The sequence below is a fragment of the Hemitrygon akajei genome, chromosome 1 (assembly GCF_048418815.1).
Source record: "Hemitrygon akajei chromosome 1, sHemAka1.3, whole genome shotgun sequence".
Classification (NCBI taxonomy): domain Eukaryota; kingdom Metazoa; phylum Chordata; class Chondrichthyes; order Myliobatiformes; family Dasyatidae; genus Hemitrygon; species Hemitrygon akajei.
In genome coordinates, this window is record NC_133124.1 from 163,915,201 (window position 1) to 163,939,145 (window position 23,945).

At 54.3% G+C, this 23,945-nt stretch overlaps 1 protein-coding gene across 6 annotated transcripts; it reads right to left on the reverse strand.

Moving 5' to 3' along the window:
- Positions 1 to 549: 549 nt before the first annotated feature.
- On the reverse strand, positions 550 to 23,275 carry LOC140731955 (apolipoprotein E-like). Of its 6 annotated transcripts, none has more exons than XM_073053975.1 (4): positions 23,149 to 23,275; positions 22,407 to 22,460; positions 8,269 to 8,410; positions 550 to 1,511 (listed from the first exon to the last, which is right to left on the reverse strand). In XM_073053975.1, exons 1-4 carry the CDS (start codon positions 23,207 to 23,209, stop codon positions 890 to 892), a joined length of 879 nt encoding a protein of 292 aa, XP_072910076.1. In that variant the 5' UTR covers positions 23,210 to 23,275; the 3' UTR covers positions 550 to 889. The 6 variants fall into 6 exon arrangements, with proteins under 6 accessions (XP_072910076.1, XP_072910087.1, XP_072910068.1 ...); XM_073053967.1 differs by lacking the exon at positions 550 to 1,511 and adding an exon at positions 6,796 to 7,757 and having other exon boundaries at positions 23,149 to 23,224; XM_073054013.1 differs by lacking the exons at positions 550 to 1,511; positions 23,149 to 23,275 and adding exons at positions 6,796 to 7,757; positions 23,027 to 23,112.
- Between the last annotated feature and the right edge of the window lie 670 nt (positions 23,276 to 23,945).

Sequence of the window (23,945 nt, forward strand, 5' to 3'; positions counted from 1 at the left end):
CAGCCTATCCAGACTCTGGATTGGGGATTGCCAAACGTTAAGTGGATTTTCTGGTGTAGTCTGTTTTGTCATATGCTTTTGTGATATCATTCTGGAGGAACGTTGTCTCATTTTTTAACTGCATTGCATTTGTGGTTTCTAAATGACAATAAACTGACTCTGAATATAAACATATAATCCACATACTATCGCATTTTAGTGTTGCCACAAAGACAACAAATTTCACTACAAATGTCAGTGATATTAAAGCTGACTCTGCCTCCTCATAGACCCCCCACAGTGCTTCGTCTTCACAAAACCTCCACAGCTTACTCCTCACCACTTCTCCATAGTGCTCCCACTTCACCGCCCCCTCCCAGAGTGGCAACTGCTGAGACGTGAAGTAATTGGGAGGGAAGGGACCAGAGACAACTCAGGGGGAGTGGGGGAAATCCACAGGTTAGACTCAGGCAGGCTCTTGCCCACCTGTGCACCCTCCACCCCCATCCTGCCTACTACCATTCCCCTCCCAGCACACCGAGCCAGTTTTGATACAAAAGGCAAACACAGCAGAGTTGAATGAATATTTATTTGTTAGTCAGTGAGGCAGTTAGTGGGGATAACAAGCACCCCGACCGAGTTCACTCCATCCAAACCGAGGCATCCGGGTCAGAGAGGGGAGGAATCGACAGAAGTCATTGTCATTGCAGCAGAGGTTGAAGGGTGTGGGAAACTGAGAAGGGGGCTGGAGAAGTGGGGGGGGGGTTGAAAATTAGGGTGAGGCTGAGATGGAGGGGGAAGTGAGACCCCATAGGGAGGGACAGAGGGGATGGGAGGCTCAGGAAGGGCTGTGGTAGAGACCTGGGGAAGGTGGTAACGATGAGGGTGGGCACCAGACCCAGTCTGGCCTTCAGTTGACCTCCTCCTCAGCTGGCTGCTCCCTTAGACCATCAAACAGACCCTGGAAGCGGCTGGTCAGATTTTCAGCCTCGGTCTGGAACCAGCTGCGGAGAGAGGCCATTCCTTCCTCCAGGGTGCTGCGCAGGCTCTGGGCGTCCTGGCCTGCCCGCTCCTGCAGGCTCTGCGCCTGCTGCTGTACCTCTGCCAGCTTCTCCTGGAAGCCCTGGCGCAGGGACTCCAGCTTCTCCTGCAGCCGGTTGGCAGTTTCTGTGGCCAGGGGCTCCAGCGCCTGGTGCAACCCATCGGCCACCCGCTGGCCCTGGCTCTCCAGAAGCTCCTGGTACTCCTGGAACTTGCGGTGGATCTCTTCCTGTTCGCGGGTCAGCCGCTTGCGGTACTTGCGCAGGTAGATGCCCAGCATGCGGCGGGTGTCGCTGAGGCCCTGCTCGGCCAGGAGATGACCCTCGTGCTGGTACACCTGGACCTTGCTCTGCAGTGCGCTCAGGTCCCTCTCCAGACGTTCCTGCAGCTGCTCCATGTCCAAGCGGAACTCTTCCGATCTGGGTCCCAGGCGGGAGCGCAGGTCCTCAGCGGTGGCGTTCAGCTGGTTGAGGCACTCAGTGATCAGCTCCCTGCAGTGGCGAAGAGGAGAGCGTGAGGATCGTTGAGAGGTGGGGGAAAGGGTGAGGGCCAGGTTGGGGTGGAGAGAGATGGGGAAGGGGATGAAGTACAGAGAGGAAGGGAGGGCGAGTGGGTGGGTGAAGAGAAAAGAAGCACAGCGCTCCCACTTTACCGTGCCGCCCCACAGGGTTCCCTCATCGCCCCCCTCACTGCCCCCCACAGCACTCCCTCATTGTCTGATCCACAGCACACTCCTCACCATCGCTCCCCCAGTGCCCCATCCTCACCGCCCCTCCCACCATACTCCCTTCTCACTGCCCCTCCCACAAGGCTGCACTCTCACCGGAACTGACTCTCGAGCTGAGTGTCGGACAGGATCGCCTCAGTAGAATGGTAGACCTGACTGGCGAGGCTCCACACCTTCTCCACGACCTCCTCCCATTTAGTCTGCAGTTCGGAGGGTGGTTCCTGGGAAGCCCTGGAGGCTGTGAGTTGGGGGAGGTAAGGGGTTTGGAAGGGAGGGGGATAGATGGAAAGAGACATGGCCTTTCTTAAAAAGTGTACATCAACATTTTCATATGAATTAAATGGTCTGATCCTGAACCTTATTGTTACTATCCTGAATTGTGTGGATGGAGGTTCGGAGTTATCGGCACTACTGTATGTATTTAACATTATGCAATTGCCCATGTTGGTTAGTTTTTTTTTATTAGTTGTTTTTTTTTAAATTCTTTTAGTTTTTTTGAGGGGGGGGTTCTTTTTCTCCTTTTTCTTTTTTTCTTAATTCCTATACATTAATACTATGAGTTTGGGCGACTTTATGTATTGATTAATACATATCTGATTGTTAATTAATCTATTAATTATGTACTCTCAAATGTTTTGTACTTATATTTTACTTATGTTTTTCTTAAAAATTAATAAAAAGATTTGAAAAGAAAAGAAAAAGTGTACAGTACAGTGCGGCATGCTGAACAGGATGTCAGGGCCGGATTCACCACAAATCTTACCTGCTGTCCCCCGCCATGGGGGGACTGCCCCCCGCAATACACCCCAAGCATCAGAGCCTGTGGGCATAGAGAGGGCGAGAGCTAGAGGCCCCTCCTCGAGAGTCCAGTGCAGTGGATGAGTGCGAGGGAACATAGAGTGTTTTCTTGGAGGTGTCAGAGAAAGAAGGGTGAATGGGGTCACAGAGACGGGAAGGGGTTTAGGGAGGCATAGAGAGGGATGTTGGCATCACAGAGATGGGGAGGAATGTAGGGGTTTAAAGAAGTGGAGACGGTGATGGGTGCACGGTACGATTTCTCGGCCGGGGTTCGGCAGAATCCCAGGGTTCCATGTGAGCTCACTAGGAGCTCCACGAGAGATCATGATAAAAAAAAATAAACCTCGTCTTTTGAAATTTGCTCAGTGCTGGGCAGGAACCGGACAGACCCATTAGCAACTTCAGCCCAGTATGGCAGTGTGCAGTAGGAGTCGATTCTCAGTATTTAACACAAGATAGCAGGAGCCATTGATAACTGGTCAGGTGCTGCATTGAACGGGAGGGGAGGACTGTTGAGGAGCGCTCTATTACACTGAAGGGAGGACGGAAGGCTGTTGAAGAGCGCTCTATTACACTGAAGGGAGGACGGAAGGCTGTTGAAGAGCGCTCTATTACACTGAAGGGAGGACGGAAGGCTGTTGAAGAGCGCTCTATTACTCGGAAGTGAGGACGGAAGGCTGTTGAAGAGTGCTCTTTTACTCGGTAGTGAGGACGGAAGGCTGTTGAAAAGCGCTCTATTACACTGAAGGGAGGACGGAAGGCTGTTGAAGAGCGCTCTATTACACCGAAGGGAGGACGGAAGGCTGTTGAAGTGCGCTCTATTACACTGAAGGGATGACGGAAGGCTGTTGAAGAGCGCTCTATTACACTGAAGGGAGGACTGAAGGCTGTTGAGGAGCGCTCTATTACACTGAAGGGAGGACTGAAGGCCGTTGAAGAGCGCTCTATTACACGGAAGGGAGGACGGAAGGCTGTTGAGGAGCACTCTATTACACTGAAGGGAGGACTGAAGGCTGTTGAGGAGCGCTCTATTACACTGAAGGGAGGACAGAAGGCTGTTGAGGAGCGCTTTGTTACACGGGAGGACGGAAGGCTGATGAAGTGCGCTCTGTTACACTGAAGGGAGGATGGAAGGCTGTTGAAGAGCGCTCTATTACTCGGAAGGGAGGATGGAAGGCTGTTGAGGAGCGCTCTATTACTCGGAAGGAAGGACAGAAGGCTGATGAAGAGCGCTCTATTACACTGAATGGAGGACGGGGTGAAGGAACTCTCCCTCCTGAGCTTCTAACTCCTCATTCTGAGACCTCTAGTTTTAGAGTCAGTGGCCAGGGGGCTACCCCTCTCCCTAGTTGATGGTGTCTCAGGGAAACCCCATTCCTTTCTCCCAAAACTTCATGGAGTTCCACTCCTGTCTGCTCAATCTCTCCACACGGAACAAGTGTTCCCTAACCTATCATATCCCAGGAATTGATCAGGGGACCCTTCAGCCCCCCCTCCCCCAGCCCTCAATCTGTGGTGAGTCTGTCCTTCCTCTGGGAGGGAGACCAGAATGTGCAGGACATACTGAGAACCCTCTCCCCTGGGGAATCAGAGTGAAGGAACGCGTCTCGGTGAGGAAAGATGCACACTGCACGGATGAATCGGGGGGCTGGGGTCCCTGGAGATGGTGCTGGTGTGGGGACAGGAAGTGCAGAAGCACTGGATTGAGGAATTCCTGATTGTGACAACAGAAGCTGCTCTCCCACCCCCAACCTATACCGACAGGTTAACTGACACGGGTGACAGGACAGGGAGGGCTGTGAGCACCCAGCTTCAACAGGTCCAATGTGTCCTGTTGCTGTAGGGGTACTTCTCTGCTTTTTCTCCAACTCCCTCTCTCTTTTTCTTTCTTTCACATTCACACTCTCCCCCTGTATGTCATTTCAGACTTTCTTTTCCTCCTGCCACCCTTCTCTTTCTTTTAGTCTCCCTCACCTCTTCTGCCCATCTCTCTCCTACCATTCACTCAGTCACTATCTCCTTCCCTGCCCGCCTCTATTCCCAATGGAATACGACTAGGTAGGGATAATCATCACTCCGCACCACTCCCATGTTTGTCCCAAGGTAGAGAGATGCCAGCGTCTCCAATGCGAACAGACTTGGAAAGACAACGTGTCAGAGCTACAGCCTTCTGCATTAACGTAGTGCCCATCTCCATCAACACCTAAATTGCTGTGATCCCAGAATCAGCTTTATTATGTGATGTAAAATTTGTTAACTTAGCAGCTGCAGTTCCATGCAATGCATAATCTAGCAGAGAAAATAAACAAAATAAAAATAATAAATAAATCAATTACAATATACATATATTGAATAGATTTTTAAAAACATACAAAAACAGGAATACTGCATATTTTAAAAAAGTGAGGTAGTGTCCAAGGGTTCACTGTCCATTTAGGAATCAGATGACAGAGGGGAAGAAGCTGTTCCTTAATCACCGAGTGTGTGCCTTTAGGCTTCTGTAGCACCTACCTGATTATAACAGTGAGAAAAGGACATGTCCTGGGTGCTGGAGGATGGATGCTGCCTTTCTGAGACACTGTTCCTTGAAGATGTCCTGGGTACTTTGTAGGCTAGTACCCAAGATGGAGCTGACTAGATTTACAACCTTCTGCAGTTACTTTCGGTCATGTACAGTAGCCCCTCCATACCAGTGAGTGATGCAGCCTGTCAGAATGCTCTCCACAGTACATCTATAGAAGTTTTTGAGTGTATTTGTTGACATGCCAAATCTCTTCAAACTCCTAATGTACTGACACTGTCTTCATTAAACTACATCTATATGTTGGGACCAGGTTAGATCCTCAGAGATCTTGACACACAGGAACCTGAAACTGCTCACTCTCTCCACTTCTGATCCCTCTCTGAGGATTGGTATGTGTTCCATCGTCTTACCTTTCCTGAAGTCCACAATCAGCTCTTTCATCTTGGTGCCTTAAAATTTACACACATAAGATCCCACTGGGAGAAATCCCCCTCTGATCTCAACCGAGTTTGGAGTGATGTTGGGTGAGGTGTTTGAGCCCCAGGCGAAGAGCCACCCTCTCCAATTGTGTCTATGGAAGCTTTGTCTCCAACAGACTGGGTCTCATTTGAAAGTATATGGTATCACCGCCCGGTAAGGTGAGGGAGGGGGCGTGGTGCTGCTACATGGGATTGAAAGAAACTGCAGGGTAGTTGTAAACTTAGCTCCATCATGAGCACCAGGACATCTTCAAGGAATGATGCCTCAAAAAGGCAGCATCCATCATTAAAGACCTCCAATCACCCAGGTCATGCCTTGTTCTCATTGCTACCATCAGGGAGGAGGTGCAGAAGCCCGAAGGCACACAATCGATGATTCAGCGTCTTTCTTCCTCCCACCATGTGATTTCTGAATCTATGAACAGTACCTCATTACATTTTTTATTTATTACTCATTTAATTTAACAAATATAATTTATTTTGAATTTATAGTCCTTTAACATTTTTGGACTATTTTTACTGTGCCCATGGTGTTTTTTTAAATCAGTTATGCTATTGTTTGCACTGTTGTAACTATGTGGTTTTGTGCAGGTCTTGTAGCTTTAGTTTTTGGTCTTGTTTTGTCTGGTGGATTTGGAGCTCCTTTCCGGGGAACGCGCTAAGATGGTAGCGCGATATTAATACGCAGCAGCCTCTCCAGACTCTGGATTGGGGATTGCCAAACGTTAAGTGGATTTTCTGGTGTAGTCTGTTTTGTCATATGCTTTTGTGATATCATTCTGGAGGAACGTTGTCTCATTTTTTAACTGCATTGCATTTGTGGTTTCTAAATGACAATAAACTGACTCTGAATATAAACATATAATCCACATACTATTAGTAAGTATCGCATTTTAGTGCTGCCACAAAGACAACAAATTTCACTACAAATGTCAGTGATATTAAAGCTGACTCTGCCTCCTCATAGACCCCCCACAGTGCTTCGTCTTCACAAAACCTCCACAGCTTACTCCTCACCACTTCTCCATAGTGCTCCCACTTCACCGCCCCCTCCCAGAGTGGCAACTGCTGAGACGTGAAGTAATTGGGAGGGAAGGGACCAGAGACAACTCGGGGGGAGTGGGGGCAATCCACAGGTTAGACTCAGGCAGGCTTTTGCCCACCTGTGCACCCTCCACCCCCATCCTGCCTACTACCATTCCCCTCCCAGCACACCGAGCCAGTTTTGATACAAAAGGCAAACACAGCAGAGTTGAATGAATATTTATTTGTTAGTCAGTGAGGCAGTTAGTGGGGATAACAAGCACCCCGACCGAGTTCACTCCATCCAAACCGAGGCATCCGGGTCAGAGAGGGGAGGAATCGACAGAAGTCATTGTCATTGCAGCAGAGGTTGAAGGGTGTGGGAAACTGAGAAGGGGGCTGGAGAAGTGGGGGGTGGGTTGAAAATTAGGGTGAGGCTGAGATGGCGGGGGAAGTGAGACCCCATAGGGAGGGACAGAGGGGATGGGAGGCTCAGGAAGGGCTGTGGCAGAGACCTGGGGAAGGTGGTAACGATGAGGGTGGGCATCAGACCCAGTCTGGCCTTCAGTTGACCTCCTCCTCAGCTGGCTGCTCCCTTAGACCATCAAACAGACCCTGGAAGCGGCTGGTCAGATTTTCAACCTCGGTCTGGAACCAGCTGCGGAGAGAGGCCATTCCTTCCTCCAGGGTGCTGCGCAGGCTCTGGGCGTCCTGGCCTGCCCGCTCCTGCAGGCTCTGTGCCTGCTGCTGTACCTCTGCCAGCTTCTCCTGGAAGCCCTGGCGCAGGGACTCCAGCTTCTCCTGCAGCCGGTTGGCAGTTTCTGTGGCCACGGGCTCCAGCGCCTGGTGCAACCCATCGGCCACCCGCTGGCCCTGGCTCTCCAGAAGCTCCTGGTACTCCTGGAACTTGCGGTGGATCTCTTCCTGTTCGCGGGTCAGCCGCTTGCGGTACTTGCGCAGGTAGATGCCCAGCATGCGGCGGGTGTCGCTGAGGCCCTGCTCGGCCAGGAGTTGACCCTCGTGCTGGTACACCTGGACCTTGCTCTGCAGTGCGCTCAGGTCCCTCTCCAGACGCTCCTGCAGCTGCTCCATGTCCAAGCGGAACTCTTCCGATCTGGGTCCCAGGCGGGAGCGCAAGTCTTCAGTGGTGGCGTTCAGCTGGGTGAGGCACTCAGTGATCAGCTCCCTGCAGTGGCGAAGAGGAGAGCGTGAGGATCGTTGAGAGGTGGGGGAAAGGGTGAGGGCCAGGTTGTCGTGGAGAGAGATGGGGAAGGGGATGAAGTACAGAGAGGAAGGGAGGGCGAGGGGGTGGGTGAAGAGAAAAGCACAGCGCTCCCACTTTACCGAGCCGCCCCTCAGGGTTCCCTCATCGCCCCCCTCACTGCCCCCCACAGCACTCCCTCATTGTCTGTCCCACAGCACCCACCTCACCATCCCTCCCCCAGTGCCCCATCCTCACCGCCCCTCCCTCCTCACCACCCCTCCCACAGTGCCCGCTCATCACCGCCCCCCACCGTACTCCCTCCTCACCATCCCTCCTCCAGTGCCCCATCCTCACCGCCCCTCCACCATACTCCCTCCTCACTGCCCATCCTACAGTGCCCGCTCATCACCGCCCCTCCCACCGTACTCCCTCCTCACCATCCCTCCCCCAGTGCCCCATCCTCACTGCCCCTCCCACAAGGCTGCACTCTCACCGGAACTGACTCTCGAGCTGAGTGTCGGACAGGATCGCCTCAGTAGAATGGTAGACTTCACTGGCGAGGCTCCACACCTTCTCCACGACCTCCTCCCATTTAGTCTGCAGTTCGGAGGGTGGTTCCTGGGAAGCCCTGGAGGCTGTGAGTTGGGGGAGGTAAGGGGTTTGGAAGGGAGGGGGATAGATGGAAAGAGACATGGCCTTTCTTAAAAAGTGTACATCAACATTTTCATTTGAATTAAATGGTCTGATCCTGAACCTTATTGTTACTATCCTGAATTGTGTGGATGGAGGTTCGGAGTTATCGGCACTACTGTATGTATTTAACATTATGCAATTGCCCATGTTGGTTAGTTTTTTTTTATTAGTTGTTTTTTTTATTCTTTTAGTTTTTTTTGGGGGGGGGGGTTTCTTTTTCTCCTTTTTCTTTTTTTCTTAATTCCTATACATTAATACTATGAGTTTGGGCGACTTTATGTATTGATTAATACATATCTGATTGTTAATTAATCTATTAATTATGTACTCTCAAATGTTTTGTACTTATATTTTACTTATGTTTTTCTTAAAAATTAATAAAAAGATTTGAAAAGAAAAGAAAAAGTGTACAGTACAGTGCGGCATTCTGAACAGGATGTCAGGGCCGGATTCACCACAAATCTTACCTGCTGTCCCCCACCATGGGGAGACTGCCCCCCGCAATACACCCCAAGCATCAGAGCCTGTGGGCATAGTGAGGGCGAGAGCTAGAGGCCCCTCCTCGAGAGTCCAGTGCAGTGGATGAGTGCGAGGGAACATAGAGTGTTTTCTTGGAGGTGTCAGAGAAAGAAGGGTGAATGGGGTCACAGAGACGGGAAGGGGTATAGGGAGTCATGGGCATAGAGAGGGATGTTGGCATCACAGAGATGGGGAGGAATGTAGGGGTTTAAAGAAGTGGAGACGGTGATGGGTGCACGGTACGATTTCTCGGCCGGGGTTCGGCAGAATCCCAGGGTTCCATGTGAGCTCACTAGGAGCTCCACGAGAGATCATGATAAAAAAAATAAACCTCGTCTTTTGAAATTTGCTCAGTGCTGGGCAGGAACCAGACAGACCCATTAGCAACTTCAGCCCAGTATGGCAGTGTGCAGTAGGAGTCAATTCTCAGTATTTAACACAAGATAGCAGGAGCCATTGATAACTGGTCAGGTGCTGCATTGAACGGGAGGGGAGGACGGAAGGCTGTTGAGGAGCGCTCTATTACCCGGAAGGGAGGACGGAAGGCTGTTGAAGAGCGCTCTATTACACGGAAGGGAGGATGGAAGGCTGTTGAAGAGCGCTCTATTACACTGAAGGGAGGACAGAAGGCTGTTGAGGAGCGCTTTGTTACACGGGAGGACGGAAGGCTGATGAAGTGCGCTCTGTTACACTGAAGGGATGATGGAAGGCTGTTGAAGAGCGCTCTATTACTCGGAAGTGAGGACGGAAGGCTGTTGAGGAGCGCTCTATTACACTGAAGGGAGGACGGAAGGCTGTTGAGGAGCGCTCTATTACACTGAAGGGAGGACAGAAGGCTGTTGAAGAGCGCTCTATTACACCGAAGGGAGGACGGAAGGCTGTTGAAGAGCGCTCTATTACACCGAAGGGAGGACGGAAGGCTGTTGAGGAGCGCTCTATTACACTGAAGGGAGGATGGAAGGCTGTTGAGGAGCGCTCTATTACACCGAAGGGAGGACGGAAGGCTGTTGAAGTGCGCTCTATTACCCTGAAGGGAGGACGGAAGGCTGTTGAAGTGCGCTCTGTTACACTGAAGGGAGGATGGAAGGCTGTTGAAGAGCGCTCTATTACACTGAAGGGAGGACGGAAGGCTGTTGAGGAGCGCTCTATTACACTGAAGGGAGGACGGAAGGCTGTTGAAGAGCGCTCTATTACACTGAAGGGAGGATGGAAGGCTGTTGAGGAGCGCTCTATTACACCGAAGGGAGGACGGAAGGCTGTTGAGGAGCGCTCTATTACACTGAAGGGAGGATGGAAGGCTGTTGAGGAGCGCTCTATTACACCGAAGGGAGGACGGAAGGCTGTTGAAGTGCGCTCTATTACACTGAAGGGAGGACGGAAGGCTGTTGAAGTGCGCTCTATTACACCGAAGGGAGGACGGAAGGCTGTTGAGGAGCGCTCTATTACACTGAAGGGAGGATGGAAGGCTGTTGAGGAGCGCTCTATTACACCGAAGGGAGGACGGAAGGCTGTTGAAGTGCGCTCTATTACACTGAAGGGAGGACGGAAGGCTGTTGAAGTGCGCTCTGTTACACTGAAGGGAGGATGGAAGGCTGTTGAAGAGCGCTCTATTACACTGAAGGGAGGACGGAAGGCTGTTGAGGAGCGCTCTATTACACTGAAGGGAGGACGGAAGGCTGTTGAAGAGCGCTCTATTACTCGGAAGTGAGGACGGAAGGCTGTTGAGGAGCGCTCTATTACACGGAAGTGAGGACGGAAGGCTGTTGAAGAGCGCTCTATTACACTGAAGGGAGGACAGAAGGCTGTTGAAGAGCGCTCTATTACACTGAAGGGAGGACGGAAGGCTGTTGAAGAGCGCTCTATTACTCGGAAGGGAGGACGGAAGGCTGTTGAGGAGCGCTCTATTACTCGGAAGTGAGGACGGAAGGCTGTTGAAGAGCGCTCTATTACACTGAAGGGAGGACGGAAGGCTGTTGAGGAGCGCTCTATTACACTGAAGGGAGGAAGGAAGGCTGTTGAAGAGCGCTCTATTACTCGGAAGTGAGGACGGAAGGCTGTTGAAGAGCGCTCTATTACACTGAAGGGAGGACGGAAGGCTGTTGAGGAGCGCTCTATTACACTGAAGGGAGGATGGAAGGCTGTTGAAGAGCGCTCTATTACTCGGAAGTGAGGACGGAAGGCTGTTGAAGAGCGCTCTATTACACTGAAGGGAGGACAGAAGGCTGTTGAAGAGCGCTCTATTACACTGAAGGGAGGACGGAAGGCTGTTGAAGAGCGCTCTATTACTCGGAAGGGAGGACGGAAGGCTGTTGAGGAGCGCTCTATTACTCGGAAGGGAGGATGGAAGGCTGTTGAAGAGCGCTCTATTACACTGAAGGGAGGATGGAAGGCTGTTGAAGAGCGCTCTATTACACTGAAGGGAGGACGGAAGGCTGTTGAAGAGTGCTCTATTACTCGGAAGTGAGGACGGAAGGATGTTGAGGAGCGCTCTATTACACTGAAGGGAGGACGGAAGGCTGTTGAAGAGCGCTCTATTACACTGAAGGGAGGACGGAAGGCTGTTGAAGAGCGCTCTATTACACTGAAGGGAGGACAGATGGCTGTTGAGGAGCGCTCTATTACTCGGAAGTGAGGACGGAAGGCTGTTGAAGAGCGCTCTATTACTCGGAAGTGAGGACGGAAGGCTGTTGAAGAGCGCTCTATTACACTGAAGGGAGGACGGAATACTGTTGAAGAGCGTTCTATTACTCGGAATAGAGGACAGAAGGCTGTTAGGAGTGTGAACTGTGTTTTCTGAACATTGACTGGACTCGCTGAACTTGAGCTGCAACTTCAGCCTCTCCCGAATTTCCTCCCCAGCTTCCCCATATGCACCGTCGACTGACTTATGAGCAAAAAAGAAACAGTGTAGTAGAGAAATTAAGGTAACTTTTCATTCCAAAGGTGGTCCAGTGTGGCTATTTTTGAAGAGGAGGTGTGAGCTGCAAGAGGATTCTAGGCTGTGGCCTACGGACGATTCTGGTCAGGTTTGTGATGAAGAATTACAAACTTCTATGTCATTGCACTACACAAAAATTTTCATCTTTACAATTAAAGCTACTTATCAATGGGTTTTACCTGGAATGGTGATCCAAGTTGTTCCATTCCGTTGTGCCTCGTCTGTTCCAAATAACTTACCAATGTACCAATGGCTCCAGCAGAGTTGAAAAGACACTTAATTACAAATTGCAGCCAGATGACACATAAAAGTCTCAAAACTGGTGATGCCGTTGAGGTAGTAATGGGGGACAAGACATGGAGATGAGTACTTTGCATCAGTCTTCTCTGTGGAAGACACTAGCAGTGTGCCAGAGGTCTGTGAGTGTCAGGGAGCAGGAGCGAGTGCCATTGCTGCTGCAAAGGAAAATGTGCTCGGCAAACTGAAAGGTCTTAAGGTGACTAAGTCACCAGGACCAGTTGAGGTACATCCTGGAGTTCTGAAGGAGGTTGCTGAAGAGATAGCAGATGCATTAATTCTGGCATGGCTTCCGGGGACTCTGAAATTGCAGCTCTCACTCCATTCTTTAAGAAGGGAGGAAGGCAAGAGATATGAATCTATAGGCCAGATAGTCTAACCTCAGTGATTGGAGTCCGTTATTAAGGATGAGATTTCGGGGGTACTTGGAAACTAATGATAAAATAAATCATAGTCAGCGTGGTTTCTGTAAAGAGAAATCTTGCCTGACAAATCTGTTAAGAGTTCTTGGAGGAAGTAACTGGCAGGATGGACAAAGGAGAGGCACTGGACGTCATTTACTTGGATTTTCAGATGGCATTTGATAAGGTGCCACACACAAGGCTGCTGAACAAAATAAAATCCCATGCATTACAGTAAAGATATTGGAATGGATAGAGGAATGGCTGACAGGCAGGGAGGCAGTGAGTGGGAATAAAGGGGGCCTTTTCTGGTTGGCTGCCAGTGACTAGTTGTTCAGGAGCCAGTATTTGGACCGCTAATTTTCACACTGTGTGTCAGTGATTTAGATAATGGGATTGATGTCTTTGTGGTGAAGTTTGCAGAAGGACTTAGACAAACTGGAAGAATGAGCAAAAAGGAGACAGACAGAATAGTGTTGGTAAATGTATGACAACACATTTTGGTAAAGGGAACAAGAGTGAAGGCTATTATCTAAATTAAGACATCAAAGGGGAAAAGAGAGTTAGGAGTCCATGTGCAAGCACTCTGATCATGCACAGGGTAAGATTTACTGCCCTGCCCACCCCCCCCCCCCGCCCCCACAAGTTCTGGATTTCTGTGAAAGAAGAGTGTCCTGCTATTCATTGGAAAACAATGAACATTTTGCTGCAATTTTCAACTTTTTATGTGTGTGAGCAAGATTTTTCTTGTTTAACAAGCATCAAGAACAAGGATCGAAATCATCTCATTTCAGTTAAAGGTGAAATCTGTGTGTGCTCACCTCAAGTTCAAACCAGAATTTAGAAATTTATCGTGTTTGCCTTATAAGGTTTTAAAAATTATTAAAGGGAAGGAAAGGTATCGATTTCCAGAAAGGTGATCTAAGCTTAACGATCTGGTTCAAGAAAAGTCGGCTAAAATTCATTCTCTACTCAAAAGAGCATTGACAGTTATTTTTTGATTATTATTTCTACAATATACCGATCAAGCAAAAGTACTGTGAGCTGAAGATATAATAACTTTTACGCAAGCTTCCCTGAGACCTGAAAATTATTTCAGTGCCCCTCAGGGCAAAAAGGTTGAGAAGGGGATCACTGGGACGGGGAGAGGTGTAGGGGATCAGAGACGGGGAGGGGTGTAGGGGATCACAGAGACAGGGAGGGGTGTAGGGGTCACAGAGACGAGGAGGGGTGTAGGGGATCACAGAGACAGGGAGGGGTGTAGGGGTCACAGAGACGGGGAGGGGTGTAGGGGTCACAGAGACGAGGAGGGGTGTAGGGGATCACAGAGACAGGGAGGAGTGTAGGGGTCACAGAGACGGGGAGGGGTGTAGGGGTCACAGAGACGAGGAGGGGTGTAGGGGATCACAGAGACAGGGAGGGGTGTAGGGGTCACAGAGACGGGGAGGGGTGTAGGGGATCACAGAGACGGGGAGGGGTGTAGGGGATCACAGAGATGGGGAGGGGTGTAGGGGATCACAGAGACGGGGAGGGGTGTAGGGTTAACAGGGACGGGGAGGGGTGTAGGGTATCACAGAAACGAGGAGGGGTGTAGGGGTCACAGAGACGGGGAGGGTTGTAGGGGTCACAGAGACGGGGTGGGGTGTAGGGGATCACAGGGATGGGGAGGGGTGTAGGGGCTCACAGAGAGGGAGGGGTGTAGGGTTAACAGGGACGGGGAGGAGTGTAGGGTATCACAGAAACGAGGAGGGGTGTAGGGGTCACAGAGACGGGGAGGGTTGTAGGGGATCACAGAGACGGGGAGGGGTGTAGGGGGTCACAAAGATGGGGAGGGGTGTAGGGGATCACTGGGATGGGGAGGGGTATAGAGGATCACTGGGATGGGCAGGGGTGTAGGGGATCACAGAGAGGGAGGGGTGTAGGGGTAACAGGGAAGGGGAGGGGTGTAGGGTATCACAGAGACAGGGCGGGGTGTGGGAGGTCACAGAGACGGTGAGGGGTGTAGGGGTCACAGAGACGGGGCGGGGTGTGGGAGGTCACAGTGACTGTGAGGGGTGTAGGGGTGACAGGGAGGGGTGTAGGGGATTATAGGGATGGGGAGGGGTGTAGGGGTAACAGGGATGGGGAGGGGTATAGGGGTCACAGAGATGGGGAGGTGTGTAGGGGTCACAGAGACGGGGAGGTGTGTAGGGGATCACAGAAACGGGGAGGGGTGTAGGGGGTCACAGGGATGGGGAGGGGTGTAGGGGTCACAGAGATGAGGAGGGCTGTAGGGGATCACAGAGACGTGGATGGGTGTAGGGGATCACAGGGGCGGGGAGGGGTGTAGGGGATCACAGGGATGTAGGGTTAACAGGGACGGGGAGGGGTGTAGGGGATCACTGGGATGGGGAGGGTTGTAGGGTATCACAGAGACGGGGAGGGGTGTAGGGGGTCACAGAGACGGGGAGGGGTGTAGGGGGTCACAAAGATGGGGAGGGGTATAGGGGATCACAGAGAGGGAGGGGTGTAGGGGTAACAGGGAAGGGGAGGGGTGTAGGGTATCACAGAGACAGGGCGGGGTGTGGGAGGTCACAGAGACGGTGAGGGGTGTAGGGGTCACAGAGACGGGGCGGGGTGTAGGAGGTCACAGATACGGTGAGGGGTGTAGGGGTGACAGGGAGGGGTGTAGGGGATTATAGGGATGGGGAGGGGTGTGGGGATCACAGAGACGGGGAGGGTTGTAGGGGATTATAGAGATGGGGAGGGGTGTAGGGGTGACAGGGAGGGGTGTAGGGGATTATAGGGATGGGGAGGGGTGTAGGGATCACAGAGATGGGGATGGGTGTAGGGGATCACAGGGGCGGGGAGGGGTGTAGGGTGTCACAGGGGCGGGGAGGGGTGTAGGGGATCACAGGGATGTAGGGTTAACAGGGACGGGGAGGGGTGTAGGGGATTATAGGGATGGGGAGGGGTGTAGGGATCACAGAGATGGGGATGGGTGTAGGGGATCACAGGAGCGGGGAGGGGTGTAGGGTGTCACAGGGATGGGGAGGGGCGTGGGGATCACAGAGACGGGAAGGGGTGTAGGGGATTATAGAGATGGGGAGGGGTGTAGGGGTGACAGAGATGGGGATGGGTGTAGGGGGTCACAAAGATGGGGAGGGGTATAGGGGATCACAGAGAGGGAGGGGTGTAGGGGTAACAGGGAAGGGGAGGGGTGTAGGGTATCACAGAGACGGGGCGGGGTGTGGGAGGTCACAGAGACGGTGAGGGGTGTAGGGGTCACAGAGACGGGGCGGGGTGTAGGAGGTCACAGATACGGTGAGGGGTGTAGGGGTGACAGGGAGGGGTGTAGGGGATTATAGGGATGGGGAGGGGTGTGGGGATCACAGAGACGGGGAGGGTTGTAGGGGATTATAGAGATGGGGAGGGGTGTAGGGGTGACAGGGAGGGGTGTAGGGGATTATAGGGATGGGGAGGGGTGTAGGGATCACAGAGATGGGGATGGGTGTAGGGGATCACAGGGGCGGGGAGGGGTGTAGGGTGTCACAGGGATGGGGAGGGGCGTGGGGATCACAGAGACGGGAAGGGTTGTAGGGGATTATAGGGATGGGGAGGGGTGTAGGGATCACAGAGATGGGGATGGGTGTAGGGGATCACAGGAGCGGGGAGGGGTGTAGGGTGTCACAGGGATGGGGAGGGGCGTGGGGATCACAGAGACGGGGAGGGTTGTAGGGGATTATAGAGATGGGGAGGGGTGTAGGGGTGACAGAGATGGGGATGGGTGTAGGGGATCACAGAGACGGGGAGGGTTGTAGGGGATCACTGGGATGGGGAGGGGTGTAGGGGCTCACAGAGAGGGAGGGGTGTAGGGGTCACAGAGACGGGGAGGGTTGTAGGGGTCACAGAGACGGGGAGGGGTGTAGGGGATCACAGGGGTGGGGAGGGGTGTAGGGGATTATAGGGATGGGTAGGGGTGTAGGGGATCACAGGGGTGGGGAGGGGTGTAGGGGATTATAGGGATGGGTAGGGGTGTAGGGTTAACAGGGACGGGGAGGGGTGTAGAGGGTCAAAGAGACAGGGAGGGGTGTAGGTGATCAGAGAGATGGGGAGGGGTGTAGGGGTCACAGAGACGGGGAGGGGTGTAGGGGTCACAGAGATGGGGAGGGGTGTAGGGGGTCACAGAGACGGGGAGGGGTGTAGAGGGTCACAGAGATGGGGAGGGGTGTAGAGGGTCACAGAGATGGGGAGGGGTGTAGGTGATCACAGAGACAGGGAGGGATGTAGAGGGTCACAGAGACGGGGAGGGGTGAAGGGGGTCACAGAGACAGGGAGGGGTGTAGGGGATCACAGGGACGGGGAGGGGTGTAGAGGGTCACAGAGATCGGGAGGTGTGTAGGTGATCAGAGAGATGGGGAGGGGTGTAGGTGATCAGAGACGGGGAGGGGTGTAGAGGGTCTCAGAGACGGGGAGGGATGTAGAGGGTCACAGAGATGGGGAGGGGTGTAGGTGATCACAGAGAGGGAGGGGTGTAGGGGATCACAGAGACGGGGAGGGGTGTGGGAGGTCACAGAGACGGGGCGGGGTGTGGGAGGTCACAGAGACGGGACGGGGTGTGGGAGGTCACAGTTACGGTGAGGGGTGTAGGGGTGACAGGGAGGGGTGTAGGGGATTATAGGGATGGGGAGGGGTGTAGGGGCTCACAGGGGCGGGGAGGGGTGTAGGGGATCACTGGGATGGGGAGGGGTGTAGGGGCTCACTGGGATGGGGAGGGGTGTAGGGGCTCACAGAGAGGGAGGGGTGTAGGGTTAACAGGGACGGGGAGGGGTGTAGGGTATCACAGAAACGAGGAGGGGTGTAGGGGTCACAGAGACGGGGAGGGTTGTAGGGGTCACAGAGACGGGGAGGGGTGTAGGGGATCACTGGGATGGGGAGGGGTGTAGGGGCTCACAGAGAGGGAGGGGTGTAGGGGTCACAGAGACGGGGCGGGGTGTGGGAGGTCACAGAGACGGTGAGGGGTCTAGGGGATCACAGAGACAGGGAGCGGTGTAGGTGATCAGAGAGATGGGGAGGGGTGTAGGGTTAACAGGGACGGGGAGGGGTGTAGGGGTCACAGAGATGGGGAGGGGTGTAGGGGTCACAGAGACAGGGAGCGGTGTAGGGGTCACAGAGATGGGGAGGGGGGTAGGGTGTCACAGGGATGGGGAGGGGTGTGGGGATCACAGAGACGGGGAGGGTTGTAGGGGTGACAGGGAGGGGTATAGGGGATTATAGGGATGGGGAGGGGTGTAGGGGATCACAGGGGTGGGGAGGGGTGTAGGGGATCACAGGGGTGGGGAGGGGTGTAGGGGATCACAGGGGTGGGGAGGGGTGTAGGGGATCACAGGGGTGGGGAGGGGTGTAGAGGGTCACAGAGACAGGGAGGGATGTAGAGGGTCACAGAGATGGGGAGGGGTGTAGGGGTCACAGAAACGGGGAGGGGTGAAGGGGGTCACAGAGACAGGGAGGGGTGTAGGGGATCACAGGGACGGGGAGGGGTGTAGAGGGTCACAGAGACGGGGAAGGGTGTAGGGGTCACAGAAACGGGGAGGGGTGAAGGGGGTCACAGAGACGGGGAGGGGTGTAGGGGTCACAGAGATGGGGAGGGGTGTAGAGGGTCACAGAGATGGGGAGGGGTGTAGAGGGTCACAGAGATGGGGAGGGGTGTAGGTGATCACAGAGACAGGGAGGGATGTAGAGGGTCACAGAGACGGGGAGGGGTGAAGGGGGGTCACAGAGACAGGGAGGGGTGTAGGGGATCACAGGGACGGGGAGGGGTGTAGAGGGTCACAGAGATCGGGAGGTGTGTAGGTGATCAGAGAGATGGGGAGGGGTGTAGGTGATCAGAGACGGGGAGGGGTGTAGAGGGTCTCAGAGACGGGGAGGGATGTAGAGGGTCACAGAGATGGGGAGGGGTGTAGGTGATCACAGAGACAGGGAGGGGTGTAGAGGGTCACAGAGACAGGGAGGGATGTAGAGGGTCACAGAGACGGGGAAGGGTGTAGAGGGTCACAGAGACGGGGAGGGGTGTAGGGGGTCAGAGAGACAGGGAGGTGTGTAGGGGATCACAGAGATGGGGGGTGTAGGGGATTATAGGGATGGGGAGGGATGTAGAGGGTCACAGAGATGGGGAGGGGTGTAGGTGATCACAGAGAGGGAGGGGTGTGGGAGGTCACAGAGACGGGACGGGGTGTGGGAGGTCACAGATACGGTGAGGGGTGTAGGGGTGACAGGGAGGGGTGTAGGGGATTATAGGGATGGGGAGGGGTGTAGGGGCTCACAGGGGCGGGGAGGGGTGTAGGGGCTCACAGAGAGGGAGGGGTGTAGGGTTAACAGGGACGGGGAGGGGTGTAGGGTATCACAGAAACGAGGAGGGGTGTAGGGGTCACAGAGACGGGGAGGGTTGTAGGGGTCACAGAGACGGGGAGGGGTGTAGGGGATCACTGGGATGGGGAGGGGTGTAGGGGCTCACAGGGGCGGGGAGGGGTGTAGGGGCTCACAGAGAGGGAGGGGTGTAGGGTTAACAGGGACGGGGAGGGGTGTAGGGTATCACAGAAACGAGGAGGGGTGTAGGGGTCACAGAGACGGGGAGGGTTGTAGGGGTCACAGAGACGGGGAGGGGTGTAGGGGATCACTGGGACGGGGAGGGGTGTAGGGGCTCACAGAGAGGGAGGGGTGTAGGGTTAACAGGGACGGGGAGGGGTGTAGGGTATCACAGAAACGAGGAGGGGTGTAGGGGTCACAGAGACGGGGAGGGTTGTAGGGGTCACAGAGACGGGGAGGGGTGTAGGGGATCACTGGGATGGGGAGGGGTGTAGGGGCTCACAGAGAGGGAGGGGTGTAGGGGTCACAGAGACGGGGCGGGGTGTGGGAGGTCACAGAGACGGTGAGGGGTCTAGGGGATCACAGAGACAGGGAGCGGTGTAGGGGATCACAGAGACAGGGAGCGGTGTAGGGGATCACAGAGACGGGGAGGGGTGTAGGGGTCACAGAGACGGTGAGGGGTCTAGGGGATCACAGAGACAGGGAGGTGTGTAGGGGTCACAGAGATGGGGAGAGGTGTAACAGGGAGGGGTGTAGGGGTCACAGAGACGGGGAGGGGTGTAGGGGTCACAGAGACGGTGAGGGGTGTAGGGGTCACAGAGACAGGGAGCGGTGTAGGGGTCACAGAGATGGGGAGGGGGGTAGGGTGTCACAGGGATGGGGAGGGGTGTGGGGATCACAGAGACGGGGAGGGTTGTAGGGGTGACAGGGAGGGGTATAGGGGATTATAGGGATGGGGAGGGGTGTAGGGGATCACAGAGATGGGGAGGGGTGTAGGGGATTATAGGGATGGGGAGGGGTGTAGGGGATCACAGGGGTGGGGAGGGGTGTAGGGGATTATAGGGATGGGTAGGGGTGTAGGGTTAACAGGGACGGGGAGGGGTGTAGGTGATCAGAGACGGGGAGGGGTGTAGAGGGTCACAGAGACAGGGAGGGATGTAGAGGGTCACAGAGATGGGGAGGGGTGTAGAGGTCACAGAAACGGGGAGGGGTGAAGGGGGTCACAGAGACAGGGAGGGGTGTAGGGGATCACAGGGACGGGGAGGGGTGTAGAGGGTCACAGAGACGGGGAAGGGTGTAGGGGTCACAGAAACGGGGAGGGGTGAAGGGGGTCACAGAGACAGGGAGGGGTGTAGGGGATCACAGGGACGGGGAGGGGTGTAGAGGGTCACAGAGACGGGGAAGGGTGTAGGGGTCACAGAAACGGGGAGGGGTGAAGGGGGTCACAGAGACAGGGAGGGGTGTAGGGGATCACAGAGATGGGGAGGGGTGTAGGTGATCACAGAGATTGGGAGGGGTGTAGGTGATCAGAGAGATGGGGAGGGGTGTAGGTGATCACAGAGATTGGGAGGGGTGTAGGTGATCAGAGACGGGGAGGGGTGTAGAGGGTCACAGAGACGGGGAGGGATGTAGAGGGTCACAGAGATGGGGAGGGGTGTAGGTGATCACAGAGACAGGGAGGGGTGTAGGGGGTCAGAGAGACAGGGAGGTGTGTAGGGGATCACAGAGATGGGGGATGTAGGGGATTATAGGGATGGGGAGGGATGTAGAGGGTCACAGAGACGGGGAGGGGTGTAGAGGGTCACAGAGACAGGGAGGGATGTAGAGGGTCACAGAGACGGAGAAGGGTGTAGGGGTCACAGAAACGGGGAGGGGTGTAGGGGGTCACAGAGACAGGGAGGGGTGTAGGGGATCACAGGGACGGGGAGGGGTGTAGAGGGTCACAGAGATCGGGAGGGGTGTAGGTGATCAGAGAGATGGGGAGGGGTGTAGGGGATCACAGGGACGGGGAGGGGTGTAGAGGGTCACAGAGATCGGGAGGGGTGTAGGTGATCAGAGAGATGGGGAGGGGTGTAGGTGATCACAGAGACAGGGAGGGGTGTAGAGGGTCACAGAGATGGGGAGGGATGTAGAGGGTCACAGAGACGGGGAAGGGTGTAGAGGGTCGCAGAGACGGGGAGGGGTGTAGAGGGTCACAGAGAAGGGGAGGGATGTAGAGGGTCACAGAGATGGGGAGGGGTGCAGGTGATCACAGAGACAGGGAGGGGTGTAGAGGGTCACAGAGACGGGGAAGGGTGTAGAGGGTCACAGAGACGGGGAGGGGTGTAGGGGGTCACAGAGACGGGGACCGGTGTAGAGGGTCACAGAGATGGGGAGGGGTGTGGGGGTCACAGAGATGGGGAGGGGTGTAGGGGTCACAGAGATGGAGAGGGGTGTAGGGGTCACAGAGACGGGGAGGGGTGTAGAGGGTCACAGAGACGGGGAGGTGTGTAGAGTGTTACAGATGCGGTGAGGTGTGTAGAGGGTTACAGAGACAGGGAATTGGAACAGTCAAACCGTCCAAATTCTCTGTTACCACTTTCCATTCTGTGCGAATCTGCAGTTTCCGGGCTGTGTTAGGACTTTGAATATCTTTGTTATTTAGATTGACAATTTGCGACCTGGGAGGCCGCTAATCCAGGCACCGGTCCCAGTACTGAAACAAGACCATTACCACCCCCCCACCCCCCCATCAGCTTTCCACCCTTCCCCCTCTCACAATCTTCCACCTTATCTCCTGGAATCTCTCAACCGACTCTTGAGATTCCAGAGACGCCACTGAGATGTTATCAAAGAAAAACAGGAATGTTGCAACAAGGAATGGAATCCACACTCCACCCCCCGCAGTCTGAACAACCTCCCCCACCCTCCCTTCCTATCCCCCGCTCTCTGTACAATCTCACCGACTCTACACTCTCCCCCTGTTTTTGCTCAAGGGTTCCTCTCCTCGACTCTGCAACCCCTATCCACCCCTCACAACCCTCCCGTCTCTATAGCCTCCTCCAATCCATACACCTATCATCGTTTCTCTAACTTTCTTCCCGTCACTGTATCTACTTCGGTTCCCACACCCCCAACAATTACGACCCCCTCTTCTTACCGAACCGCCCTGCAGCAGCTACACATTTCCTCCTCTTTTCCCCCTCCGCCGCTCCCCCTCGGAACCCTGTATCTCTCCCCGTCTGTATGTCGCCCCTCTGTCCCCTACGCCTCTGCCAACTCCGTATCCCTCCCCGTCAGTGACCTCACCTCCCCCCCACCACCACCCCTTTCGGATCCATACACCATTCCTAGATCGGGCGCGGAGAGAGTTCGTGCGGTCTCTCCCCGTTCCGTTAGGATAATGCGAGCCGCCACACCGCAGACGGGGCAAGCAGCGGGTCGTGGGGGAAAACTCACCTACGATTAGGGCCGAGGCCAGAACGGCGACGAGCAGTTTCATGCTTGCTGTATCTGTAAGATGCGGAGAGAACAAATTAAGAGCAATATCCTATACAAGCAGTTCGATTCAGAAACAACTGCCGTTAACGCGGGCAGGGTACTAATTTACCAGAAGCTCTTTTGAAATCACAAATTAGTGCGCGGATCACCTCTTTCTCTCGCACACTCCGCCTGGATTGGACCAGTTCCGACTCAGCCGTTTATAAAGGCTGGGACAATTCCCGAACCCTCCCACTAGCCTAATACCCACCCACCAGCGCTTCAACCACAGATAACAGTAGCCCCAGGCGGAGGTGGGGGAGAGGGCTGAATCTGATGGGCAGAACATCTGAAGTCATTCCGAATCAGGCAACAAAATAAAAAGATAGCAGCAAAATATTTTTTTCCCTCTGTTGTGTTCGCGGGACGTGAGTCACCGCGGGGGAGCTTGTCCCAACTTGCGTCGCGGGTATATCGTGCTAACAAACAGTGCTAGTATTTGTGACCCCATTCAAAGCTTCTCGTATTTGAGAACCCCTCACCGGCGGCGCATTTCCCCTACATTCCATCCCCGTACCTGCGACCCTCTCTGGCCTTACACCCCTCTCCGTCTCTGTGCACCCCTTCCCTCCACTCTCGACCCCTACCTCTCCCTTGCCAGCGGGTGTTGGGGAGAGAGGACGGCAGCAGAGACCTTTTATAACCGCACCGGGGAACTTACATTCGCGTGTAATGTTCCAACTCACGGGGCCAAGGTCCAGAGAGCCGAGAGACACAACCATCGCCTTATCTCTGCTGCTTAGACCCAGGCTGGGACTGTCTAGCGGACTCTCTTAGAACTGCCGACACTTTTACCGGAGCGGTCTCCGCCACAGGGAGCTCACACCACCCGTACTCGCGTGGTCTGCCACCCCCTCTACCAGTCTCGAGATTCCTGTCTTTTTCCCATCCCGTTATGTTGGCGAGGAGGGGAGTAGGGGCTAGAGGGGTACTGAAAGGTCCGGTTCATTTTTTTAATTGGAAAATCTACTTTATTCATGATTTGTAACAAAGGAAGAAACACTCTTAATAAAAACACAAAATGCTGGCAGAACTCAGCAGGCCAGACAGCATCCATGGGAGGAGGTAGTGACGACGTTTCGGGCCGAAATCCTTCATCAGGAGTGGGTCACTCTCTTGGTTAGTGTATTATGGGTCAGTATCCTAAGGATATTGCAGCCCCTTACGCCCTCCCGTTTCTGCTGGGAATGATCCCGGAGTTCACCGAACCCGGCTAGTAGAGTTCCCCCCACCGCCCGCCTGTGTCGCTGCCACCATGCACAACTGCCCCTGTCTCCCATCGGCTGACTCAGCTGGAGTTTGTACCGAGGGTTGGTGATTCATTCCCAGTACATCGCGAACATGTGCCTTATCAGCATTTTGGTAATCTTATCTGCAGCTTATGAATTGGACTGAAGGTCTCTCCACGCACGTTACTCGATGCCTCCCGTACTTTGGTCGGAACCCGCCAGCTGGGTT

Coding starts and splice junctions, on each gene's coding strand:
- LOC140731955 (XM_073053975.1), bottom strand. CDS start 23,209: ATGGTTGTGTCTCTCGGCTCTCTGGACCTTGGCCCCGTGAGTTGGAAC. Junction 22,461..23,148: donor TTGGAACATTACACGCGAAT/GTAAGTTCCCCG, acceptor CGCATCTTACAG/ATACAGCAAGCATGAAACTG. Junction 1,512..8,268: donor CAGCTCGAGAGTCAGTTCCG/GTGAGAGTGCAG, acceptor TCGCCACTGCAG/GGAGCTGATCACTGAGTGCC.